We start from the raw sequence: 25,803 nt of genomic DNA on the forward strand, positions 1-25,803 counted from the left end.
TGTAGTGGGAACAAGAAAAAAAAAAGTCTGAACTCTTAAAAGTTTGTCTTGCTTGTACCTACTTTTTTGCCCATTTGACCTGCGTACCTGAGCGCTGGCAGGCAGAGATACCCAGGGTACTGAGAGCAGCTTGGCGGAGAAGGCAGGCACGTAAACAGCCAGTCATACCCAGTGTGGAAAGCTTGGTGCAGAGGGCACAGTGCCACCAGGGGAAGAGACCCCGAGCAATTCAGACACATGGGTGGCCTAGGGCAGGGAGAGGTTGATGGAGAAGCTGGAAGGGTGACAGAGCCATTGATCTCAAAAGGCTGTGGAAAAGTCACCTCCAGGCACCAGACTTCATTGTCATGACAGGGAAGCACTTGGGAGCTTTCAGGCAGGAAGGCAGCACCATCAGATCCGTGTTTTGGGAAGACCTTTCTGGCAGATGTGCACAGGACGCAAGTGGCAGTCAGGGAAATCAGGGAACTGATGACAAGACAAGGGCCCGAACCAAGGCGGGGACAGAAATCAGGAGATTTGACAATAGTTCAGAATGCAGAGATGATAGGATTTAGCAACAATTGGATGTGAGGGAGGAAGGGAGAAGAAAGGTTAGGAAAGCAACAGATTGTGGGACATTTGCCTTGGGCCCCCTCTGCAGGGGGCAGCCTATAGGCAGAAGCTGAAGATACAGAAGGGAGGATGAAACCATTAGGTCAATACTCTGATCCCAGCAGAAATGGCATGAAATAGGGCTGAGAGTAAGGGCAAGTAGGGTGAGGTGGCATTCATTTCCATCGCAAGGAGAACCTTCTCTCGAGCTTGGAGGAGGGGAGTGGGCAGGTGGGAGGCAATGAGGCTCCCACCTGCTCGTCTCCAGTTTCTCTAATTGGAGCTTTTAATATTGTGTATAGTAGGCAGGAGTTAGTGCTACGTGGGCCAAGTTAATTAAAGCCTATACATTAAAAATAGCAATGAGAATAAAGGCCAAGTGAATCCATTGCATGTCTGTCCCTCATGCTCCATCTCCTAGCTTCCCAGGAAGCCCAGAGCAGTCCTGGAGGTCCTGGTCTACATGGGTCTCCTGTCCCATCCTGGGGCCTCTCAGTTCCCAGGAGCAGGTGATGACTGCAGCTCCACAAGCACCCAAACAGGTATGTGTTTGTGGTGGCCGAACAGCAAAACAGTTATCTAGGCAATGGGTAGAATCTTCACTGGATGTGTTCCTCCCTCTTTCTTTTCAGGAATTTATTCGTTTGTTTGTTTGTTTGTTTAGCTCAGAGATATATCAAGAAAATGAAATAAAAGTAAAGAAGAGACAGAGACAGAGAGACCAAAGTGTTTTTAATTTGAATAGCTTTTTCCTATGTGAAAAAGCAACAGTTCGTTGCAAAATATTTATCTTCATTATGGTGGGTATCATTATTGATGGAGAAGCCCTGCAGACTAATGAGAAAATCTCTGTAGGAGTCCTGAATCCAGATGAGCTGAGTCTCCACCTTGCCTTTCTCGTGCTGGGTGAGCACGGCCTTCAGTTTTTTGGGTGCCCCAGCTGACCCATCGGTACAAGCTGGAAAGGACAGTGCTCATGGTTGGATTAGCCTCACAGAGGTGGGAGAGGTCTTCCAGATCAGGGTGTAAGCTCCCTGTGGCAAGGACTGTTTCTTGCTTGCCTTTCTCTCATAAAGGGCTCTTGCTTAATGAAGGTGTATGCTGAGTGGCTGAGTGATGGATGAATGACCGTGAGAGTGAGCATGTGTTAAAAGAATAGGTGGATCCATGAATCCAGTTTAACCATTCATTTCACCAAAGGAGTCAGTGTGGTCCAGGGAAGAGGACTCACACCCAAAAGATGGAAAGCTGGCCTGAGGTTCAGCTCCTTCTTCCCAAGGGTCTCTCTCTCCCTGTCCCTCCTACTGAGAGATGTAAAACATAGATGAGAATGTGATCTAGCAGATATTTTTGCTATTCAGAATAGAAGGAGCTTACAAAAATCAAAGTATCACTTACCATGATGGATGTTAGAGAGGTCCAGGTTAGCAGCTGTGGGAGCTGTAATTCACATTCAAATCAAGCTTAGAATGTGTTCACCAATCAACAGCAAAGGTGAGGAGCTGTTTTTACTCCCTGTGTCCCTATTTCACAGATGAGTCCACTGCGGCTCAGATGGGCTACAGTGGGTCTTGCCCATGACCTCACAAGTAGCAAGGGTTTAAGAACTGGTTCTGGAACCCAGGTGTTCAGAGTCAACACTCAGTGTGAATTTTGCTGTCCCATTGCTACTTCCTATGACATTCCGGGGCCATATGTTGAATGTGCAGCCATAAGCCGGCTGGTCCAGGCCTCAGCTGTGTTTTCTTGTGGCCAGGTTAGTTAATTAATCTGCAAGGTCCTGAGAAAAGCCCTGATTTGAGGAGTCCTTCTAGGGGAGCTGAATGTATCTTCCCAAGCTCATTATCTGGTGTCAGGGCTTTATAGCCTCACGTCATGAATCGGTACAGCGCAACCTTTGGCTGTTGGCTTGGAAGAGATGTTAGGGGTGATTCAGAGCTCCTGCATGTGGGTTTCCGGTCTGCGAGCTTATAGAAGACAGAGGTCTTTATGAGTTGTTTTCTTTCTTTACAGTCAGCCACCTTCAGACCCAGGTGTACTGCTCTGAGGTGGTAAAGATGCCAAGGAAGGGAGATGGGGCTGCTTTTTTCTGTGCCTGCCTCAGATGACATTTGCTTGTGTGGACAAAGATAGCATCACAGATGTCTCATCTTGTTCTGAGGGCGCCGTCCAGTGCTCCCAGCATACACTCCCCCTCATAGCAGCAGCATGGGGCAGGCCTTGCCCTCCCTGCCTTTGTCTCCTCCCTGGAGACTGGCATCCCTGGCCACACGTCCATCTCAGTGTATTACCAACACCTCCTTCTGTCTCAAACTGCTTCCCTTCCCCCAGGGAGTGCTGTGGGTTTGAAATGATGGTCTTTAATCATTTCTTAAGTGACCAGCCCAGAAATCATTTCTTTGTGCCATACACACAAATTAAATCATAAATCCACACTGGGTCCTGCCTGAGAAGGCCTGAAGTGCAGCCTGATTCGAGACAGGGAGGAGGCCTTCCCCAGAGAAGGGAATCGTCATATTTCTGGAGGAAAGGCAGGGGCCTTGGAGAGAAGGAAGATGCATCCATACTGTCTGAGTTTGGGCTGCTATAACAGAATCCCACGGATTGAGGGGTTTAAACAACAGACATTTATTTTTCACAGTTCTGGGGGCTGGGAAGTCCAAGATCAAGATGCCAGCAGATTCAGTGTCTGGTGAGGAGGGCCTGTGTCCTGGTTTGCAGGACGTCTGTCTTCTCATTATGTCCTCACATGCCCTTTCTTTGGTGTTTATACAGAGAGAGAGGGGAGAGAAATCATGTCTTTCTCTTTTTATAGAAAAGGGCGTTAATCCCATCATCGAGACCCCCCCTCCCATGACCCAGTCTGACTCTAATCATCTCCCAAAGGTGCCAAAAACCATCGCATTGAGGGTTAGGGTTTTAACATTTGAATTTGGGGAGCACGAACATTTATTCAACTGTACCTACTAACTCCTCTTCCTCGGAAGGGCTATTTTGCACTTCCGTTGTTCTGCTCTATACAAAAGAGGTCCCAGAGAATGCAGACGGGTGAGCTCAGGGCACTAGGAGAGTGCTTACCATGGGGTTAGGAAGTCTGGGCAGCCCCATCCAGGGAAAAGCCATCCATACCCCACTACCCAGACTCAGCCAGCCCCCAAGGTTCTCCAAGGACCTCTGAAAGGTCAGAAGGAGAAGAGCAGGAAGGATTACCTGGAAAGTAAAGACCTGGCAGCACTGAAAAAGAGAGACTCAGTATTGGGAATTGGCGTGGTGATCCTGAAACATTTCTATGATTCCTACTTATTTCAAGACTTAGTTTAACATTCTGCCCCAGCCAAGACTAACTCCAGCTTATTTGGAACACCTGATATCTGCCCCCATGAAGACAAAGTCTTCTCTTCGTTAGATTGATGATGGGCATTCAGCAAGGACACCAGCTAGCTTCTAAGCATCCTTGATTCTTTCCTACCACCATGTTTCTGTATATGACATTTTCTTTGCCTGCAATACCTTCCTTTATTTTATCTACCTAGTAAACTCCTCTTCATGCTTCAAAACCCAAATCAGTTGTCATCTCCTTTGAGGGGACTCTCTTCTCTCCCAATACAGAGAAGAGTCTGCCTCTTTTCTCCCCACTCGTATGCATGCTGCTCTTTTCACATTAATCGTGCTCTTTTATAATTACCTTTAGCATTTGGTTTTTCCATTAGGCTTGTGTTCCTTGAGAATGGGGACTCTAGCTGACTCTGCTCTGTATCTCCGGCAGCCAGGTCAGGGCCTGGATCCAAGGAGCGGTGTTTTTGAAGCTGTGTAGTCAAGCGGTTAGAGCCCCAGAGTGAAAAAGCTGCTGCATATCTTTCCTTTGCCTCCAACATACTTTGTTCATGTGAGTCGCTCAGCTTCTGAGTTGAGAATCTGAGTTTCTTCTTCTGCAAAATGGGAAAAATAAAACCAGTGCCTTCACTATTTCAGAAGCCCCCCAAAAAGATGAATCTGAGAGTGGGTTGGTAGGGGAATGTGTCAAAACTCTTTAGCTCCTTGAAAAATTCCATTAGAAAGTCAAGGTGTTGGTAGTGCAATTATTATTTGATTCCCAAATGGTGAAGGCGCTTCCAGAAGTGTGCTCTGCTTGATGAGCCAATACATTTTCAGCCCCCACTGATGAATTTGGGAATCGAATACCTGTCATCTCGAAATAATTGACACATCTTGGTGAAGTGCTTACATTCCTCTGATGAAATTCTGGATTCTTATTGAGAGCGAAAAGAAAGACGTGTTACATGGGAACAATATTGTTTTATGGACCTTTATCTTGGTTATTAATAAATGAGCGTTACGTGTATAAATGGTAAAGAGGGAATTCAGTAATGAAGCTTCATAGGATTATAATGATTATTAGCCTGATGATGATGAAATCCAAACTTCTATGCTCACGGTTTCCTTGGCACTCACTGTTCTGTGCCCACTAATGCTGATGGACAGCAGCCTAGCTACTTCTGTCCCTATTACCCCGCCCTGGAGTAATCTGGAAAGTGAGCATAAAGGGGTTAGGCCCCTTTAGCATAGCTGGCCTGGGATGTCAGTAAACAGTAATAATTATAGGTGTCCATATGCCATATAAATAGCAAACATCTCATATTCTAGGAAGCTGGCACCCCACTAGAAGTAGGAACAGTTAATGTCAATGAATACTCGCCCCCACCCTGCTGCTAAGCTGCCCAAGCCTCCTCTGGTCCTTTGGAAAATGCAGCCAGTCCCACTATTTATGCTCTCTTCATTTCCCTCTGCCCACTGGAAGATGAATTTGCATTTCAGAAAAAGCCTCTGCAGAATACCCAGTGACCACATCCATATATTACCTTTTTACGTCTGGTCAGGAATTCAGGCAGGCAGGGACTGAGAGGGCTCAGAGCCAGCATATGACATAGACCATAGTTTCCCCCCGTCCCTCCTTTAGAAGCAGGGAAAGTAGGGCAAGATATCTTCAGTGAGCAGAAAAGAAACACATCTTCTCCGTTTCCCAAGCCTCTCACCTGAGCTCATGTGCACTTGAACATGTGCCTTCTCAAGCCTTAATGCACATGACATAAATGCAGAATGCCCTGAGTCCATGAATAACTTATATTAGTAAATAACTGGAAAGGGCATCAGCTTTGAAGTCAGGAAAATCTGGTTTTGAATTCTGCCCCTGAAAGACTAACTGAGAAATATCACGCAAGTTGCTTTACCTCTCTTAATCTCAGTGTTGTTGCCAGTGAAATGGGAATGATACTATCTTCATTACATAGTTTCATTGAAAAGAAATGGTACGTTGGGATTATACTTGTTTATGAGAAATAGAAAAATAAGATAAATTGTAGAGATTTTTTTCTGTCGTGTAAGATAAATCCAAGCTGGTACTCCATGTTATGGTGTTGGAGACCCAGGTATATTCTTACTCGTTGCTCTGACACCCTTAACACACGATTTCCACCTCACAGTCCAAGATGGCTGCTTGAGTTCCAGCCATCATGTCAACTTTTCAGCCAACAGGAATGAAGAAAGGGAGATGAAGAGCTAGCTTTCTCTCTTGATAGTCACTGTCCAAAACCCACATATACGTCTGCTTATATCCTTAGATCTTAGTGATTTAAGCCAATGCCCATGCATTGTCCAACTTTGATGGGAATGTTCCATGTAGTGGCACAAATGTCATCTTTTAAAAATATAACACAATAGCAGGGAGACGACACATTACCTATAGTGAACACATTACAATTTTATAATAGAATAATATAACTACTTGTAATTGAGTTGTTATTATATGCTAGGTACTGCACTAAACATTCTGTATTCATTATCTCATTCAGCCATCAAAACACTTATGAGACAGAGATTATTGTTATTCCATTTTTACAGATGAGAAAACTGAGACACAAAAAGATTATAGAACTAGCTTCCTATGGCTATAAGTAGCGGAGTTTATAACTCAGAAGTTGGTACTCCTTTCTCCAAGGAGTCATGTAGGCATCGTTATATTTAACCTGACACACACTAGTTTTGTGGGTTTCAAGGAAATTTACTTGATTTTAAACCACTCCAACCAGTGAACTATCAAGTCTCTGGATTTAGGCAGCCTGTGTTCAATTCCTGGTTTCACCACTGGCTTTAGGACCCTGGACAAGCGACTGGCCTTATTTGAGCCTCAGTTTCCTCATGTGCACAATGGGAACAATTGTAGTACAAGTCTCTTAGTGCTGTTATGAGCATGAAATGACATCGGGTTGCACATCTGAGTACCTAGCCCATGATAAATGCTTATTTAAATACTGGTCATTGATATAATTAATAAAATTGTTGCTATTAATATCGACACAACGTTATAACTAATTCTAGCAGGTGGCGGTCAGCTTGGCAAACCACAGACTTTGCCTTAGAAGGGTGCCAAGGATGAAAGGGAACTGACCCAACATCCCACCCGATCCTGTGCTTTGCAGGATGCGCTAGTCTCTCATTTAATAGAGGCCTTTACTGGCCTGACCCAAAAACTTGGGGGAAGAGGGTGGGCCAGGAAGAGCAGGCCCGTTCCTCAGTAGCAGAGGGACCAGCATAATGGTCTCTTGTCCAGCAAGACTTCTGTCATCCCATAAGCCCTAGACTTGTTTTCTTGGGGGAAGTCCTTTGCCAAACTGCATAGCAGGACCTGCCCCTGAGCTTTTCCCCACTTTTCCCTTCTGGCCTTCCCTTGTGTCTGCACCTACTGCTCCTTCCCAAGGCCCTCCCCGATGCTGGTTATCTTCAGTTGAATGGCTTCCTCTAAGTGCACATTGAGATCTAAGTGCTAAGTGCACCCTTAACACCCCTGATCTGAGCTGCAAGCTTCTCCTTTAATCATGTTTAACTGACAAACCTGAAGGCAGTTGGTGAAACTAATATTTATCCAGAAACTGCAAATAGGGAGGACACAGAGCACTCTGGAAATTACTTCTCGGCACCTGGGAATAAATGGTCACTGGAGAGAACACACTATCCAACCTTTTTCTGCCTCTCTCAGCAATGGGAGCCCAATTCCAGCTGCTCTGATTTACAACACCCACTGGCCTACTCATATGGCCCCCAGGGCTCCGGAGCCGAGGGTTGCGCCTGCCCAGCTGCTCAGAAGGAGGGTACCCTCCCTCTTCTAGAATCTGTAAGCCCCATTTCTCTGTTCAGAGGCTACTTCAGATTTGGTGAGATTACTGGGGAAAAGTCATGGGTCAGACCCAATGGATTCTGCCAACTTTGTCTGCCTTTAGTGTTTTGGATAAATGTCATGCAAATGTTCTGCCTTGTCACGTTCACTTCTACTTGGAGAATTTTTGGGATGAGTATAACCTTATTATTTCAATATTGATTCTTGCTCGTGGTAATTTCACTGTTTCAGAGTTGATGCTGAGTCTTGCAAAGTGCTACGCCCATTATTACTGCAATTCAGGACCTGAGACCGAGCCCAACAAATTCTCCTGGCAAGGGTGTGGCAGAGCCAGGTTAGACCTGACTTTGACAACTATGTGACCTTGGACAGGCCACTTTTCTCTGAAATTCTGTGGCTGGGGGTGTGGAGGAGAATGCTGTACACTTTGGGCTCTCAAGCCAGGCCAGGGCAGTGTGGGAAAGGGTTCCTTTCACTCATCTGTCAAGACATCTCTGTTAATAAGCTTGAGTATTGCAGCCTCAAAGCTTTTGTTTCCTCGTTACTGAAAAATAAAAATCATTTCTTTTGCTCACTTGTCCCACTTGAACGGTGTGTAATTTCGTTATAGATTTATGTGTTTATGACTTTGTAACCTGGGGAGAAGCTGGAAATTCCACTGTGCCCATTTCTACTCCTGGGTTTCTGTAAAGGTCACAGCAAAATTATTTTATCAAGTACACCACAGAAGGGGAAAATCTTAATCTTATATTATACATATGCAGCACTTGACCTTCTCTTGAGATGCAGCACCTCTTAGCCACACTTACTTAAACATAATGCAGCTCTTTCCCGGATGCACGCTGAGAGAATAATTAGGTGCCCTGGCCTCCCAGCTGGAGAGGAGGCTGTGCTGTGGGGCAGACCTCAAAGACGAGAAGGAGAAAGAGTTGAGGCAGCTGGGGACAGGGCAGGGGTGAGTCCACAGAGCTGCAGAGCTGCAGCAAGCTCATCCTGATGACTGGGCCACATGAGCAGGCAAAACAAACACCATGGCTTGTTCGAGTTCCCCTGCTGACTGTGTGCCTCTGCCAAGCCACTCATTGCCTTCCCTGGGCCTCAGTTTCCCTATCATAGCTCTGGGACATGCCACTTTGTTCCATGGGTAGCAGCTGCCTCAGCCTTGTGTTAAAGATTCTGAGCTCTGGTCCAGGTTGAGTGGGAATAGGTGCTGTGATTGATTAGTGATGCCTGCCATGGCTGGAATATGGAGGTGGTGATAGTAGCTGTGCTGGGAACTGGCTAACCCTGTTCTAGAGTATTTCTAAGGTCCTTTCCTACCCTGGCTACCTATGATCTGTGAACTCGCCAAAGCCCTGGGGCAAGGAAGCTTGGAAAGGGAGAAATGATAACATCTTTCCTAAGGGAAGAGGACTATTTGCCTTGTCATGTTTTAGAGGGAAAATGAGATTTGTGGTTGGTGTTTTGTTTCTGTTTCTTTGTTTGCTGGCTCTGTGGAAGGCAGAGGGAGCAGGGGAGAACAGTGCCAGTTCTGGATGTGCAAGCCCGTGAGACTCAGCATCTGCATGTGCAGGTGGCCAGCCTAGGGAAAGAGCAGGAGCTCTGGGGGTGTCTCACTGTCACCAGCCTGAGAAACACAGCAAGAAGTCACCTCCGTTTATCTTAACTTGCTTATAAATTATTTTTAAAGGGCATTCATCAAGGTCCGTGTCAGGGGAAGTATTTAAAAAAAAAAAGGTTTTTCTCAAAGGGTAAACACTTCAGGTTGAAAACATGGAAAGCAGCAGCCTGACCGCCAGCATTTGTCCCCTTCACCCGCTGCCCAGTGCTACCAGACTGATGGTTTTTTTAGAACGTTGGCAGCCGGGCTCTGATTTGGGTGGGGAGGGGGCCTGGAGAAGGGACACCTGGGGATTCCCTACCTGCTTCGCACATGGGCATAGCAGTACGAGTCTGGGCCTGGCTGCTGGTGGCTCAATGGGTCCAATCAGGATAGAGGGCCTTGGGACTCTCAGGGGTGGCCAGAGGAATCTGGCCCTCACCTTTCTCTGCCCCAAGAAGCATCTCCCCGGTGGTGGAGAGGGAAATGGGGAGGGCATACTCCCTTAGAAGAGTCTTCCCTGGCTGCTGGCAGGGTGCTTCCACCCTCTTCTAAAGGGTAGATCCTCCACCCCTGCCCCCCGCAGGGCTCACTCACCTCCTTCACCACCCGGCTATGTCATTGGCTCTTCTCCAGGAGGCCTTGTCCTGCCCTGATATCCAAAATCTTGAGAAGTCCATTCCCATCTGGCCATTTTGCTACCTCTGGATTGAGGGCGCCTCCGGGGTCCACTTCCACTTCTGATTTCCCTGCGTGTCTACCTTCACTTCTCAATAATAGTCCTCTTCTTGCTCAATGTGAAGAAAGTGACTCGTATATAACTCAGGGCACGTAGAAAGTGCTCCCCAAAATCGTGTTGAATGAATGAGACATGCATGTGAAAGGGAAGGGCTCTGTTGGGCTAAAGCTTAGGAAGTTGCCCCTGGAGCTCTCAGCTGTGACTGGCTGTCCAGTTGCTCTGTGGGGAGGGGCTCAGGTAATGCCACTCCTTCAGGGGCTAGTGAAATAAACTAGATGTGGTATCTGGGTCTCCTGCTAGAGTCCTCCTCTTGGTCCCATTCCAAAGTCCTGAAGGCTTTGGCTACCCTGAAGATTCCCGAATCTAAAGAGAGTTGCACCCCTCCTCGGTGCAGGGGCTCCTCTTGCCCTGTTTGCAGGCTGGCAGGTAGGGCACAGACTTGAGGGGCAGACACAGCCAGATACAGAGGCACCAGATCAGTCCTGGTTTCTGAGTCAGCCCCTTCCCTACCTTCTCTGTTCTGGGCCCTTTCCTAATGTTACCCCTCAAACCCTCAAAGTCATAGGGACAGTGAACTGCCAGGGTGCTGGATTTTTGAAGGAGAACCCCAGGAAGAGGAAAATGCGTAACCTGAGTGGATGAAACGTGGAGGATCGGTGGGGACACAAGCCAGACAACAGATCCTTGTCTTTCATACCCAGCACCTGGCCCACTGCCTGGCACCCAGTAGGGGCTCAGTGCATATCTGTTGAATGAATGAGTGATTGCTAATTAATCACCAGGTCTTCCTCTCCTAAACAACTCTTGAATCCATCTACATATCTCCATTTCCACTACACTGGGTCATTAGTGCTTTTTGGGCTACTGTGTCTCCCCTAATTGTTCTTACTCCTCCAATTCCGTCTCTTCCCAGCAGTTAGTATGATCCTTCAGAAACAAAAATCCAATTGTGTTTCTTCCCAACTTTAATCCCATCAGTGACTTTCATGGACCTCAGGGCAAAAGCCCAGGGGGCTTGATGCCATAAGCTCAGGTTACTACCTCTTCAGACTCCGCCTCCTCGCTCATTTATTTTCCCCAATCCACCCCACAGATGCTCTCTAGCTGAGCCTGTGGCACTCACACTACACCTCAACAGAAGCAGTGTGCTCAGTCTCCTGATTGAGTCATATTTTTTCTCCTAGATCTTTGTTCATGCTGCTCTCTCCATGTGGAAGATTCTCTGTCTCCTGTCACTAATCCACCTTACCTCTGCCGACCTGTTCGATTTTTATTTATTCTTTGTGTCTCAACTTAGACGTCACTTGCCTGAGACCTTCCCAGACCCGGTTAGGTCCCTCTCTGTCCTTCTCACTGATCTCATCTGTTGGAATTGTAGTTTGTGTCTTTCTCCACTAGGATGTCAGCTCCTGGGAGGGGTTGGCAGATCTTTGTTTCACCCACTGGTTATTCCAGTGCCTAGCACAGTCGATTTAAATCCTTTAAAATGAATGATTAATACACATTCAGCTTGGCACCTTGTAGAAAACATTAGCTATTTACTGAGCAGATGCTACCTTCCAGAAAGTTTACCTGCATTACACTGATCTTCACAAAAGCTCTGAGAGTAAAGTTATCCTAGCATTTTTTCTTTTACAGATGAGGTTCAGAGGGGTAAGTAACTTGCTTAATACCACACAACCAGTTTTCTCAGATCCCAAGGCCATAATGTTTCCACTCCTCCGGGGGTGTCTAGGGCACTGGAGCTGCACTAGGATCTCTTGGAAGGCTTGCTAACACTGATGACTGGGCCCCACCCTACAATTTCTGGTTTAGTAGGTTTGGAGTGGGGTCTGAAATTCTGTATTTCTAATATGTTCTCAGCGATGCTGCTGCTGCTGCTGCTGGTCCGGAGACCACAGTTTGAGACAGTTCGCTTGTCTAGATCATTAGAAAACACCTGGGCTTGCTTTATGGCTATCCTCACTCTCCAACCACACTGACCTAGGGCCACAATTGCAGGATGCAGCCTTAAACTCCCTTCTGTGAGGCTCTGACACCCAGCCTCCTATGCCTGAACCTGGCCTTGACTGACCTGTACCCAGCTGCTCTCTGAGGACAGACTGCCATTAGTGATAAGAACCTAAGTGCCTCCCCCACCCTCTTGAGACAGTGCTCTTCTGTTTGTCACCCTTCAGTCCTGATCAATGATCTCCGCATTCCACCAAGGCAGAGCATCCTCATCCTGACCCCGCCTCTTTAACAACCTCTACGCTGATTGATGCCTTCTGAGCTCCCTGCCGCTGATGCTGTCTGAGCAGCTTAATAGCACTGGAAGTTACAGTCTCGTCTGTGTCATGGTGCCTGCAGCATTCATCAGTTTCAGCAAGTGTCACCAAAAGTGATACGAGTGTATGACATAGCTAAGTATCCCCTCTGCACAGGCCATTACAGCTGGCACCAGGCCCAGGGAGGCAGAAACTGGAGATCCATTTGGCTTCGTGTGTGCTGGTCCTTATAGAAGTGAAAGTGCCATGGCCCCCACGAGTGCTTTATTCTTATTCCTGGCAACCTCTGCAATTACCCAAAGGTTCCCAGGCAAGCCAAGGGCCTGCTCTCTCGGAGTCCTCTCCCGTTGCCCCACCCTCCCACTTCTGCATCAAATTTTATCTGTCCTTCAAAGCCGGTGCATGTGCTACCTTCCCCAGGCAGCCTTCCCAGCTTCTCTTTACTCTCCCCTTCCTCCAGAGATCTCTGGCACAAGCCATCTGCAGCTCTGGGGTAGAGCTTTTCTCAGTAATCAGCTTAGTCTGAACTGCCTTGCTCAGCTCAGCAACTTGGAGTTGGAGGCTGCCATCCATACTTCTGTGTCTTTCCCCAAATTTAAATATGTAATGATTGAATTTTTTTTTGATTACTCGAGTCTTGTATATACAATGCAAAACATTGGGAGGGAAATTACAGAAAAACACAAAATAAAGTGGTGCTTCCAATCCTGGTTTTCATTTTAGTGAGCATAGTTTATTTCTATGCATGCCTGTGTGTATACAGGTGCATATGTATATGTGTATGTTTATGTGTATTATGAAGTTTATACTGTACATATAGTTTTAAACCTACTTTTAAAATATTTTTCTATGGTGTAATTTTAATGACTGTGTAGTAGTCCATTTTATGGACGTTCCACGATTCGTTTAGTCAATACCCTATTTTTTGACATTTATATTCTTTCTTTTTTTCTCCATCTTTTCTTTTTCCTTCCTTCCTTTCTTTCTTCCATATTTTGCATAACATTGGGATAGACATCCATTAACATAAATCTTTTTTTCACATTTGCTTGCTTTTTCTTTAGAATGAGTCCTTAGAAGTAGAATGATGAATCAAAGCTCAGGCTATTTTGAAGGCCTTAGTACAGAAAAGCTTTTAAAAATCTTTTCATGGAAAAGATCTTTGCATGGAAAAGATCTAATACTAAGATCATATATTTTGTTGTTGTTATTATTTTTATTACAGCTTTTATCTTTATTCTTATCATATCAGGCCTTCATTGAGTATTCAGTTCAACCAGCCACAGACTGTGTTGTGCTTACGTGTAAGCTCGTGCTTAGCACCGCGGAGAGGGAAGTGCAAAGGTGATCAGCCTTCAGAGAACTTTCAAACTAGTACATAATTGAATGGATGAAAGTATGCATGCCGGAACTACTTCTTTGCTGTCCCCTTATATTCACGTCAACACACTGGGAAGTGAGAGTATCACAAAGATCTGGGTCACAATGAGATGCCCTGGGGTTGTCCAGGGGCACCCATCTGTAGAAAGAGCAAAGGCTGCTGGTGAAAGTAGAGAACGGAATTCTAGCAAGGACACCCAGGGCCACCTTCTTCCAGGGAGCTTCATGCCTGGAGTTCCAGAATCAAGTACCTATGGTGTCAGCCATCAATAGTGTGAAGGTGATGGAGACATTTGGGCACAGGAGTAAGTATACATATCAAGCCCAATGTGAGTCCACGAGGCCTAAGGGAAGAGCTGTATAGAGCTGTGTGCGTTTCCCACGGGAATCTCCTGCCTCCCCTCCTCACATCCACCCTAGAGTTCTCTGCAGCTCTACAGAGCTGGAGCAAAGTATGGAGAGGAAGAGGAGGTTCTAGGAGTAAGCAACTTGGGGCTCTGAACCTCTTTCTTCCTGGACAGAAGTAGGTGCCTTGCCCCTCTCACTGTCACCCCGAGAGGCAGGAAGACCTCAGAGCCAGCTGCTGAGCTGCACCTGCCTTGAGAAAAAGGCACCAGTTCTTAAGCAGGGGATGAATATTCATTGGCATGAACCTTTGCAAACTCATCTGGGGGAGAAAAATTAGATCAAGAGAAGTAATCAGATTATTAAAAAGAAAGAGCAAGGACAGAAGGCAGCCGTGGAGGGAAGAATCACATTTAAAATGCAAGGAGAGATTTTCTTCCTGCAGAGTAGCTGTGACCCCCTGGACCAAGCGCCGGGAATAGTTAAGCTCTCCCACATTTCTGCTGCATAAAAATGTTGTTTTCTGAGGCCTCATTTGAGGGGGGAGGGACACAGGCAATGTGCGCCCTCCACATATGAAAATTATACAATCGTATTTTGAGGTTTTCATTTTATCTTCCTTCGACATCAAGAAAAATTGTGAGAGCTAAAGAGGCTCTGGTGAGTGCTGAGTGACAGGTTAAAGGGCTCCAATAAAGATTAGATGGTCCACTATCTCCTGAGGAAATTGCATAAAAGTGGTTATTCCCTCTTGCTTCTATTAATTTCCTCTTCCTGGCTGCTTGGAAATGCTTCATAACCTGATGCTGCAGATGGGGACGAGAGGCGCTTTCCATTATCTCAATCACTGCACTGTTTATGAGACACTTAATCTGTTTCTTTATAAAGTAATAGTACTGTAGGTGATGGATTTAGTGTCACTGGAAGTCTGCGTGCAGGGACGAGAGGGGGGCGGTTCTCAAGAGCATTGTAAGCACCAGGTAATTTGTTACCTTGTTGAGGCTCTGAGAAGTTAGGTGGGCGTTTCAAGGTGACCTTCTGGATATCAGCTAGAGGTGACGTGTACAGTCTCTTGTCACTTGAAGTGGAGGGAAATGCTGTGTATTTTGCCTAGGGAGTAGAAAATGCACACATGCTTAGGGATGGGTACTCAGGTCTTGTCTCTTCCTCTTCACCAAAGTCAGGGGTGGGGAAAGAGGTGTGTGTGTGAGGATACCACCCAAAAGCTCCATTTATCACCTGTCTGAACTGTGATCACTTGCAATGGAGGGTAGTTAACCCCCTTTTCTTAAGGAAGCAAAGCAATTGTGGGCTGCACTCGTGTCAGAACCATACAGCCCTCCAAGTTACAGGTGTCCTACTGGCAAAGGTCTTGTGTGAATACACAGCAAGGCGCATGAACCACTTCTCTTTCCACTCATCGCTGGAATAATAATGAAAGCCTCTCTGCTGAGATCCTGGGCTGGGCACTCTCTGACCTAATTTCCCTTCTACCTCTCCTGTTCTTCCACCTCTTCCTTTCTTGCTTTGTCTTTGCCTCTCCTTCTGAATCTCCCCTCCCCATCTCATAACAATGGATTCCCAAAATGATGTGCATCCTACCTGACCAGTCTCCCCGTGCACACACAAGCATAGCACAGATCACGTGATATTGAAGGAATCAGCATTTCGTTGTCTGCCTCCCTCACCAGGAAGGGTGCTTCCTAAAGTTTGTCTCCCCACCCCCTACATTCAGCTCTATTTTTCTAACATGGTGCCTGGCACGTGGCAGATCTTCAGTAAACATTTGTCGAATGAGGTGCTTATAACTGTAGTGATAGTGCTGACTATAATTTTGTATCAAGAGAAAGGCAACCCCTAAGTTTTGGAATGATAGTAAAGCAAAGAACTGTGTTATCAACCTCAAAATTGCCTTTAAGTGTGGCTATATGTTTGGTTAGGCCAAACAGTTTGTAATTACTATTTTCTGAAACTGTAGAGCCCTTAGGCAGGTGAGCAGTCTCCAGGCTGCCAGAGTCTGCATCATGCTCTATCATATTAACTCCCAGCTGCTTGACATACTCAGGTGACTTTCCTGGGCCATTTGCTTTTGCTTTTCTTGGAATAAATATTCTTATTCAGAATCTACCCAGAAGGCCCATGTATCACTTCTAATTAAAGTTGCTTTTTCTCAAGGGACGGCATAGTTTTTTAAAATTTATTTTTCTATGTTAAATTTTTAATAAAATAACAATATTGTTAACTTGCATTTCTTATTAGTAGTATCTGATACAAAATGAGTTAAAAAGGCTTTGTGGACTAGCCTGCCACTTTAACCGTTACTTAAAACATTAATTCTATGAGAAAATATAGCACAAGTGTGCTTACAAGTTACAACCTAAAAGTCTAATAAATGAACGTAGGAATGCTGCTTCTTTATAAATTAGGGAATGTCTAGACACAGATTTTATTAAAATATTAACTTATGAAATATGAATGTTAAAGAGATTCATCCGTTGGGTAATTTTAGGTAAAATATATTTTATAGGTATAATGATTCATTTATTATACAAGACAAATAATCTGCATAAAAACACATTTTTCCATTTGGTTCCAGGAATTATTTGCCTGCTTTGGGACTCAAAACTTATATTCTGACCCTAAATTCTAAAAGTCCCTGAAAAAAAAAACTTGTTTTTCAAAAGGGAGAGGGTAAGTAGGGGTGGAAAAGATTAGCATAATTTGGCACTTATGAATGATAGGCACATATTCATATTTAAATTTATTAAATTCTAATGACCGGTGGGAGTTGTTGTGAGAACTGTAAGTGTATCTTTTATATATCCTTTATACAGATGAGCGGGTTGAGGTGCTGAGGAATTATGTAACCTGCCAGTGATCACCCACCTAGGAACAAGCAGAGACAGGAATCAGACCCAGGACTGTCTAACCACTGCCTGGTACTCCCTGCCCTGGGGAGTATGGAATCACACCCTCTCCCAGGACCTCTCTCCTCACCCTTTCTTTGACCTTCTCTCCCTAAAGTCCAGCTTGGACCCATTCTTCTCCAATTCCTCCTCTTTTGGCCGCCTTAGAGTCCAGAGACTTCAGGACACCCAGGTCTGCCTTCCTCCATCAGAAATCTCAGGAAGGCACTTTACAAATTTCTTCGCCACTTGTGGATATCAAGATGATTGTTTATGCTGTTAACTTATGAAATGTAAAGCGAGGAGGCTTTTAAGTGCTAGAAAGAAAAAATACCTTGTTCCTCTTGGACTGATACGTTAAGAAAATTACAGCGTGGAAGGGAGCAAATGAATGCATGAGAGGCATCACTTTCCAGGTAAAGAGCTTCCGCTGCGTTTGGATAGTGCAGGCCTGGACTTTCTCTGTGTTCTTCAGCATCAGAAGTGAATAGGGCCCAGGAGTGCTAGGCCATTTATAGTGGAAAGAGCCAAGAGCTTCTCATAGGAGACAATGAAGAGATATGAAAAGAAGAAAGGGAAAGAGGAGGAAAGAAATAGAGGAAGAGACTGTCCTGAGTGGACCTGGAAAGATAGATCAGTATGCGAAATCCTTTGATACTTTGAGTATGTCATTCAGGGTTTTCCCTTTGGGGTTTTATTTGTTGAGTCTTTAGTAGAGATTTGAATTGTTTTTTCTTTTCTACAGAGAAGTTTCTTTTGAATGTGTTCAGATGGGTCAGCAAGTGGGCCACATTTACATGGGTTAAAATGAAAATCTTTAAGAACCATATTGAATCATCTAGACAATATTTACCCCAGTGTGTACCATGGGAATTAAATCCCAGAGGATGCTCTACAAAATAAGGGTTCTTGGTGATAAAGCATAGCATTCTGTATCCCATTTTTGGAAGTTCTGAGAAATTCTGTAATAAAAAAATGAGATTAACTTTTAAATCCACATTTTCAAAATATCTGGCCTCAGAATCCTTTTGTAAGTAACAGATATTCACAACCCAAAGAGCATGGATGCCATGGAATACTCTTGGGTTAGACCATTTCAGAACATTTCATTTCAGAAATCGCTTCCCATCCAAGATGAGCTCCCACCCCAAGGCACTTCCAGAGTAACTGAAACACTGTACCTCACTTCAAGTGAGCAAAAGAGTGAAACAACTTTTCCAGCACAGGAAACAGTCCTTCCTTCTTGTCTTAGTAGAAAAGCTATCGATAGTCCCCAAATAGTTTATGTGTATGTCATCACTATCATTTCTCCCACAGTGTGATACTGGGCAACTTTTTGATCCTCTTCGTGTCCCAATTTCCTCATTAGCAAAATGGAGATAATAATAGCTACCCCATAGAAGTAATGAATGTAAAGCACTTAACACGAATGTTAACAGATGGTGGCTACTACTATTATTAAAGGATACTCTGCATTTCCCATGAGGGAACTATATATTTGGGAAGATGAGCTTTGTAAGTAGAAGCTATTATAATGGATGGTACTTCTGTTACAGCGACAACCATATTACAGTATAATTGTATGAGGACACTGGATCAAGAGCTCCTTGAAGGCAGGCTGTGTTCTCTAAATTCCCTGGATCATGCCCTCAGAGGGTCACAGTAAATGTTTGCTGAATGAATTAGTGAGGTTTGCTGAATGAATGAAGAAAGCCAAGTGAATTGACCATGCAGTAAGTTTCACCTGGTCTCAGAGGAGGATGAACCAGAGCAGGTTACCTGGGCACAGGAAGAGTCGGGAGCTAAGATGGGGAGGAAGGGCCTCAGGGAAGCAGAGTAGGCAGGAGCAGTGTTTTGAAGAATCAGCAAGGAGGAGATCAGATATCTGGAGTAGAGGGTCTCCGTAGATGAGGCATGGTGAAAACCCAAGGGATAGGCTGGAATCAGACTTTTTGGGTCGTGGCTCTTCACATGCTGACCATATAGGGAATTAAGAGGAAGTGCCTCATATCTGAAGGTATTGCTAGTGGACATGAGGCTGTGCCAGGCTTTCCCAACCTTCTCCACAGCCATGTACATGATAGATGACACCAAGTACATGACACATTCCCTGGTTCGTTGCTTGCAAAGCTATCCTTTTTTTGCCCCACCCCTGAAAACATTTCAAAATGCAGTTAAGAGAGAATGATATTATAAATCTAGTAACCTTGAAATCACTTTAATTTATTTCTTTTTAAAGAATCACTCATGAATTCTAGTCCTTTACCATCATTCATAACAAATGCTTGTTAACACAACTCACATGTGTCCTTCGTGTATTGCAACATGACATTTAAGAACTATGGATCTGGTCCATTGTTAACCAGGACCCTGTTTCATCCAAGGACACTAGGCAAGATTCCTTCAGCGAGTGGCTCAGAGTAAGGCCCTAGCTGTTAACCAAGTGGAGGGGGTAACTATTTATAGAGCACTTAAATCCCAGACACTGAGCAACGTATTAGATTCATTCTCATTTAAATCTCTCAGCACACCTGGAAGGGAAAAATCATTATTCACATTGTTCAAGTGAGAGAGGCCATTGGTGCCAAGAAGGGATCTTTCGCTAAAGATGTTTGAAGAATTGGAAGTGTTAAATAGGGGTTTTCTCAGTCTGAAATGCTCACTTTGTGTAAGAGGGTATCTCAATGTCCTTTGGGAGGAGGGGCAGAATCTCTCATTTTCCAGTTCTGGGGAAGGACCTCTGACTTCTGCTCTCCCGTTAATTCTCAGATGGTCTCTTTGTGTTCCAGCCTGCCCTGCTGGGATGTTCAAGGCCAGCCAGGAAGCTGAGGGCTGCTCCCATTGCCCCTCCAACAGCCGATCCCCTTCAGAAGCGTCTCCCATCTGCACCTGCCGGACCGGCTATTACCGAGCAGATTTTGACCCCCCGGAAGTGGCATGCACTAGTAAGTGTCTAGTAAAGGCTCTGGGCTAGGGAGTTTGGTTCCCTAACAGTGCAAGTGGTGGGTTTGGGGCAGGGGAGACTAAGAAAACAGTCTCCAACTGCAGTACTTAACAGAAATGCCAGCTGCGGTGCTGAAGTGGACAGCTCCTATGCTGGGCATGCAGGACCTCGCTCTCCCTGCTTAGTAGCCCAGTCAAGACTATGTTCTTTCTTACCTCCTCCTCCCAGATGCTACCGTCTCCCTCCCACCAAAGCAAGACAACTTCTGCCCACCACATGTTAAAAACACCCACCTAGAGAGTTCTTTGAGAGCAAAATCAAGATCTACTAGGTTATTCCAACAATTTCTAGTAACTCTTTTAGTCACCTCCTCCAAGAAGCCCCCTTGGTCCTAACAACCAAGAAGATCCTCTCCCTTCACTGGACTTTCTGTATCTCTGTGACCAGGCTCTCCTCAGAAAATCTCATAATTTTATCAATTGCCCAATTATTCTGTACTTGCCTTCTCACTTACTAAATGAAGGTCTTTGTGTCCCAGGACCATAAATTCATCTCCCTGTGTCACTTCCAGTGCCTAGTATAGTATAACACTTGTGCCCCCCACCAAATGACAAGACCAGAGGCCTGGCCACAGTGGGCATCTCTGAGGCAGATGTTCTAGGGGCCAAGACCTCAGGTCCACCGCTCTCCCATTCTCTGCTCTAGAGGGAAGGGCAGTCATCCGGACAAAAGCGTGAGGGTGGGTAGCTCCACTTCCTGGATAAGGAGGGAGGTGGGGGAAATTCTCTCTCAATCTTCTCTCCCATAATTGTGGGAGGCAGGAAGCACTATTCTCCCTGCACAGCACTTTAGAGAATGTGCTTCTACCACCCTAAGTATTGCATTCCTAAAATACCAATGATTTTTCTTTTCATTCCCATTGTATGCTGAAGTTACTGCTCCAGGGTAGACCCTAATTATGCTAAAACTTTATTCTGCATTGGATTCTGTTGCCTGGCTCCCTGCAAGGAGATGCCTTCCCTTCACCTCCAGGAACAAAATTCCTTCCGCTGACCCCCAGCGAAGAAGGACACAGAGGGAATGTTTCATACATAGTTGCCGTTTGACTGAGCCCCGAGTAGAATTTCTTAATTCTGGCCTTATAGTGTATGTAACCTTTGCTGGGTAAAGAAGAGGAATGAAAATGTCTTCCAGATCAAGGTTCTGAGGTCGATCAATGTTTATAGATTTGAACTGAGGAAAAGCTCTTCCTCTTGTAAACTGATTTTCCTCAGATCTCCCTCTCTGGTGGATTGATATGAACAGAAATTATTCTATTCTGCTCACTAGAGTCCCTGTCTTTCTGTTGCAGTATCATACTTCTCTACTGATTTCTGAGGTTCCCCTGTGGGTCTTTGTGAGCCCGAGACGCATTGTTTAATGTACTTTAGAAACAACTTAAGGATGCTGCATCACTGCTGCCTTGAAGTCCAGACTAAGGACCAGTCTCTGTGATAGCCAAAGCATACACGTAGGGTCTCACAGTTTCTCCCCCGAAAACATTTCCTTCCATTTCTGCTTGTGAACCTTCTCTTACTGGCTAGGCTCCCTCTGCTGATCAACTAGTGCACATAATAGAAACCTGAGCCTCCCATTTTCCCACTTCAGCAGATACACCCTGTAAATCCATCCAGCCCCTGGATGAGGTCACCAAGAGGGAAGGTAGGTCAATGAGCAAATGTTCAGAATGCTGATGTGGACCTGTCCTCCTTGCCAAACAGCACTCCTCCTACCTGCCTCTCCAGGCTTATCTTCCAGCTATCTAACCTGATGTGCTTGAACCAACAAGAATGATTCCTGAAATAACAAGGAATATCCCAAAGCCTCTAGTCGGCACACTGTAGACCCTTACTCTACTCTGCCTCCCCACATCCTGAGTCCACCTCATTAAAATCATATCTCACTGGCTTTTCTTTCCTAGCTTGGCCCAGCTAGCACTGGAGTTAGACACACCTTCCTCACTGCCTGTGGTCTCACCACACTCTCCCCACCTTGCTTAGAGTAGGAGGGAAAGACCTGCCTCTGTGTGTCACCACCACACCCTTTACATAGATCTCTTACACTCCCAGAAGTAGAGTGCTGGTTCAGACTAGAAAGCGCCAAATCAAAGCCACGCTCATCTGTGGTCAGGCCCGAGAGCAGCTCGTTGATGCTTTCATTGTCCAGCCTTGGCCTGCAGGGGCAAGCACTTGGTGAGGGTGCCAGAGGCCAGGCTGGGCTGCAGCACAACGCCAGGCAAAACAAGTGTAAATAAACCTATTATTTTATTGAGGCTCATTATATATTTGATGTATTGTGTGCCAGGGAAGTACTGTATGAAAAAGTCAATTTGTTGGCTTTTATAATCTCATTAGGGTTTCCTTTTAAAGCATTCTAATTGGAGGTACCATCTGTTCTCTTAAAAAGGCATTGCACATCACCACAGTAAATAATTTTTCAGATACCAGGAGCATATCTGGAGCTATTGAGGCCAGGCACAGCCCATACCATGGCTGGTTCTACAACTGGAGCAGGGCTGCCAAACACAAGCCCAGCATAACCTGAAGGCTGGATGGGGTGGGAATGGCACGGGTGCTTGTTCACTTTGCAAGTGCCATTTTCCATTCATTCAATCAGGAAAAAGTTATGGCCCAGCAGGACAGTGTGTTGGACTCAGGTAAAGGGGAGCTCTCTGTCTTTCTAAAATGTGCAGGACAGTGGGCATCTAGTGTCCAGGTCCTGTGGACATGGGGAAAGGGTACAGTGTCTGGAGTGTCCAAGAGCCCTGGCCTCAAAGTCTGCAAGGGCCTCAGATTTGGCCTGTTGCCATCATCTTTAAATGAGACTGTATCAAAAGTCATGCTCTTTCTCTGGCAACACTGAAAATGCTATAAAGAACCTTACAATTTAAAATGTGCTCTTTTACAAGGCTAAAATACCTATAGTGCACTGAAAATTAATATTTTTAATGAATTCCATTAATATCTTGGGACAAGCACATATATATTCATTGTATTGTTACAGTGTTAAAAGCGTTCACTTATTCTAAATTAATTTAAACATTTGGAATGCATGATAACTTTCTTTCTTTTCTTTTTAATCTCGTGGAAGAGTTTGTGATCCCTTGATCTCTGAGGGGCCCCACAGCCCTGTGTCCAGCCTTGTCTTTGACAAAGTTTGTGCTCTCAGCAGGGATCTGGGTGCTAAAAGTGGATCACCACCCCTCCCTGCTAACAAAGCTCTCTGAATGAAGCCAGGCTACATGGACAGTGGGGGCCACCTTTAAAGAGAAGTTATCAAGGGTCCACTTACAACAGGGGGCAAGGCAAGAGATCAAAGGGAAGGTGCAGCCTGCTAGCTGGGAGGGACTGTGAAGGTCATGGGCTGAGGAGCCAGCTCTGAACTTTGGGCTTACTGAGCTTTGGCTGAGGAAGTTGCCACCTTCCTCCTCCTGTTGCCTACCTGGGCCACCACCCAGAGACCCTGAAGCTCCCTGGGGAGTCCTGACATCCCAAAATTGCCCCAATCTTGGGTGGGTTCTGGGAAAGCGTACTGAACCATCAGTTGCTTGTAGCGATTAAAAAATGAACTTCGGCACTTCACAGACAAAAGTTCGAATCTTGATCATGTCTCTTACCTTCTCTGCATCCTTGGACGAAGTCCTTGACTTTCTTACATTCTGTCATTTTATTCTCATGACCTCACAATAACATTTGCCTTTCTGGATTGTTATGAGGATTAAGCAAAATGGTATTATAGAATTTTTGGCACCATGCCTGGTTCATAGCAAACTCTCAATTGTTGTTAGAACTCGCTTTGGTTATATTCCTGGAAAGTATGAAGACTGCAGCAGATAGGGAAGCTTCTAGCATGATAGAATGTTGGAGATCTAAAAATAAAAGTAACACCCTCAGGATAGTCCAGGTTGACTCTGTCTTCGACCATCAGAGCAGAATCCAGAATCTACTGCGTAGCCCTAGACCACACAGTCACCTTGGCCTGAGGACTCTGGTGAAAACAATGAGAAGGTGATGGCCATTACAACCAGATGTGCTGTGGGAGAAGTGGGGAGTCACAGACTGAGCATCTGGGAATTCCAGCTGCTACCAAGTCCTCTCCTCTGGGACTGACAGGACTGAGAATCTGGACAGCAGCAGTGACAGACAAGACTGGCTTTTAGTTCTCAGGGAGCAAGGGTATTGTGACTCCTCAGGGTCAGGTACACTTCTTTCCACAGGAGGGTCTTATGGCACAGGAAGTGTGACAGGGTCAGCCTGAGAGAGGGAGCAGTCAGGAACACATGAGGAAGTGCACAGCAATGTGAAACCAAGCACTGAAATTCACATCTTCATTTTTAAATAATTTCTAGTTTACTGGGAGACAGAATAGAAAGGAGGAATTTATGAAGCAGGTGAAAATAGATAATTATGCCTTATAAAATTGCTGTCTGTGAAAAACTATGCAGAAGGACTGGTGTAAAAATAATTACCTTGTTACATTTCTGACCACAAAAACCCTTTTTCTGTCACCCACATGAGAGAAACTTTGATGGATCACAGAGACAAGCTAGTGCTTGTCTTTTTCTTTATTTCTTCTTCAAATTCGATAGGTTTACCTCTGCAGTTTTGATCATATAAATTGGATGAAGAACGGGCTCCAGAGGTCATTGTCTTGTCCCTGGTCCCTCCTGCCATCCCCTCACTTGAGGAGGTGCAATGCAGCCACCTGGCTTCCCCGAGAGACCACCCCTGATCCCCCTTCCCTGCCCCATTGTGATTCACCAGAAAGGCCGGCAAGCTGAGTGGCAAAGCAGGGGCTTTGGCTGTAGATCTTGATGGTGTGACCTGGGCCCATTAATCTTCTATGAACAGGACTTCTCATAGGCAGAACTGGGCATGGAGAAACTAAAATTAGGGGGTTGTGAGAATTAAATAGCAGAATATCAGCGAAGCCCCGGGGTGAAAACTCAAGTCTGTCTACCTCCAATGCCTTGACCTCACACATTGTGGGAGCTAACTTGGGGAGTTCTTAGGAGGATCGTATAGATAGTCATGACTAGGATTCTGATTTGCTGTTACTCTGACTCTTGAATCCGCCTCCCAACAGAAAATGATGAGAATCTATTCTTCCCTCTCGCATCCTCGCGTAGTCCAGTTTATCTCATTTAAGCTCACGTTTCATCCTTTTAGGGGCTGGCAGCTGGCTTACTTTTTCATTCCAGCCATCACAGGGCAGTGGGGTGGTCCCTGTGGCACAGACATCATGCTCCTTGGATGGGCTGCCCGGGAGTGTGGTGGCATTGCCCAGAATGGAGAAAAGGGTACCAAGTCCCAGAGAGTAGAAATGGCCTTGGGATGACAGGAAAAGAAGAAAGTTCTCTGCAACCAGGCATGTTGGCCTTAGGGACAGTTTGAAAAGCCTGTAAGGACATCAGCTCATAAACCTTCTTCCAACCTTTTTGGTTCCTGCTGGGTCATGCTGGGTCATCAGGATCGCCGATGATATTTTTTCCTACAGTACTGGTTTTTAAATGCAATCTACACACAAGCAACCTCAGCATCACTGGCAACTTGGAAATACCAATTCTCAGCCCCTCCCTAGACCTACAGAATGAGAAGCTCTGGGGATGGTGAGTAGGGGACAGCAATCTGAGTTTTAACAAGCCCTCCAAGTGATTCTAAAGCATGCTGAAATTTGAGAACATTGCTTTAGAATTAGGCCATATTTCTCCATCTTCTGCTTTATTACTCCTGGGGAGAGAGGCCATTGAGTGAATTCCTACAGACTGGAACCACAGGGCCTGCTCCTCCCCATCAATGTCTATGTGCCAGGCTTGGCA

General features: G+C 45.5%; 1 protein-coding gene across 3 annotated transcripts in view; it reads left to right on the forward strand.

Annotated features, from left to right (window-relative positions):
* The window catches only part of EPHB1 (EPH receptor B1), a 397,032-nt gene that overhangs the window by 250,057 nt on the left and 121,172 nt on the right, over nt 1–25,803 (forward strand). For 2 of the 3 annotated variants that reach the window (XM_039837214.1, XM_039837215.1), the window contains exon 4: nt 19,792–19,947. The exons of the other annotated variant lie outside the window; for it this stretch is intronic. In XM_039837214.1, coding sequence (XP_039693148.1) covers nt 19,792–19,947 — 156 coding nt within the window. The remainder of the gene's footprint in view (nt 1–19,791; nt 19,948–25,803) is intronic. 3 annotated transcript variants of the gene reach the window in all.

This window comes from Pteropus medius, unplaced genomic scaffold, assembly GCF_902729225.1.
Source record: "Pteropus medius unplaced genomic scaffold, Ma_sr-lr_union100, whole genome shotgun sequence".
NCBI classification, from domain to species: Eukaryota; Metazoa; Chordata; class Mammalia; order Chiroptera; family Pteropodidae; genus Pteropus; species Pteropus medius.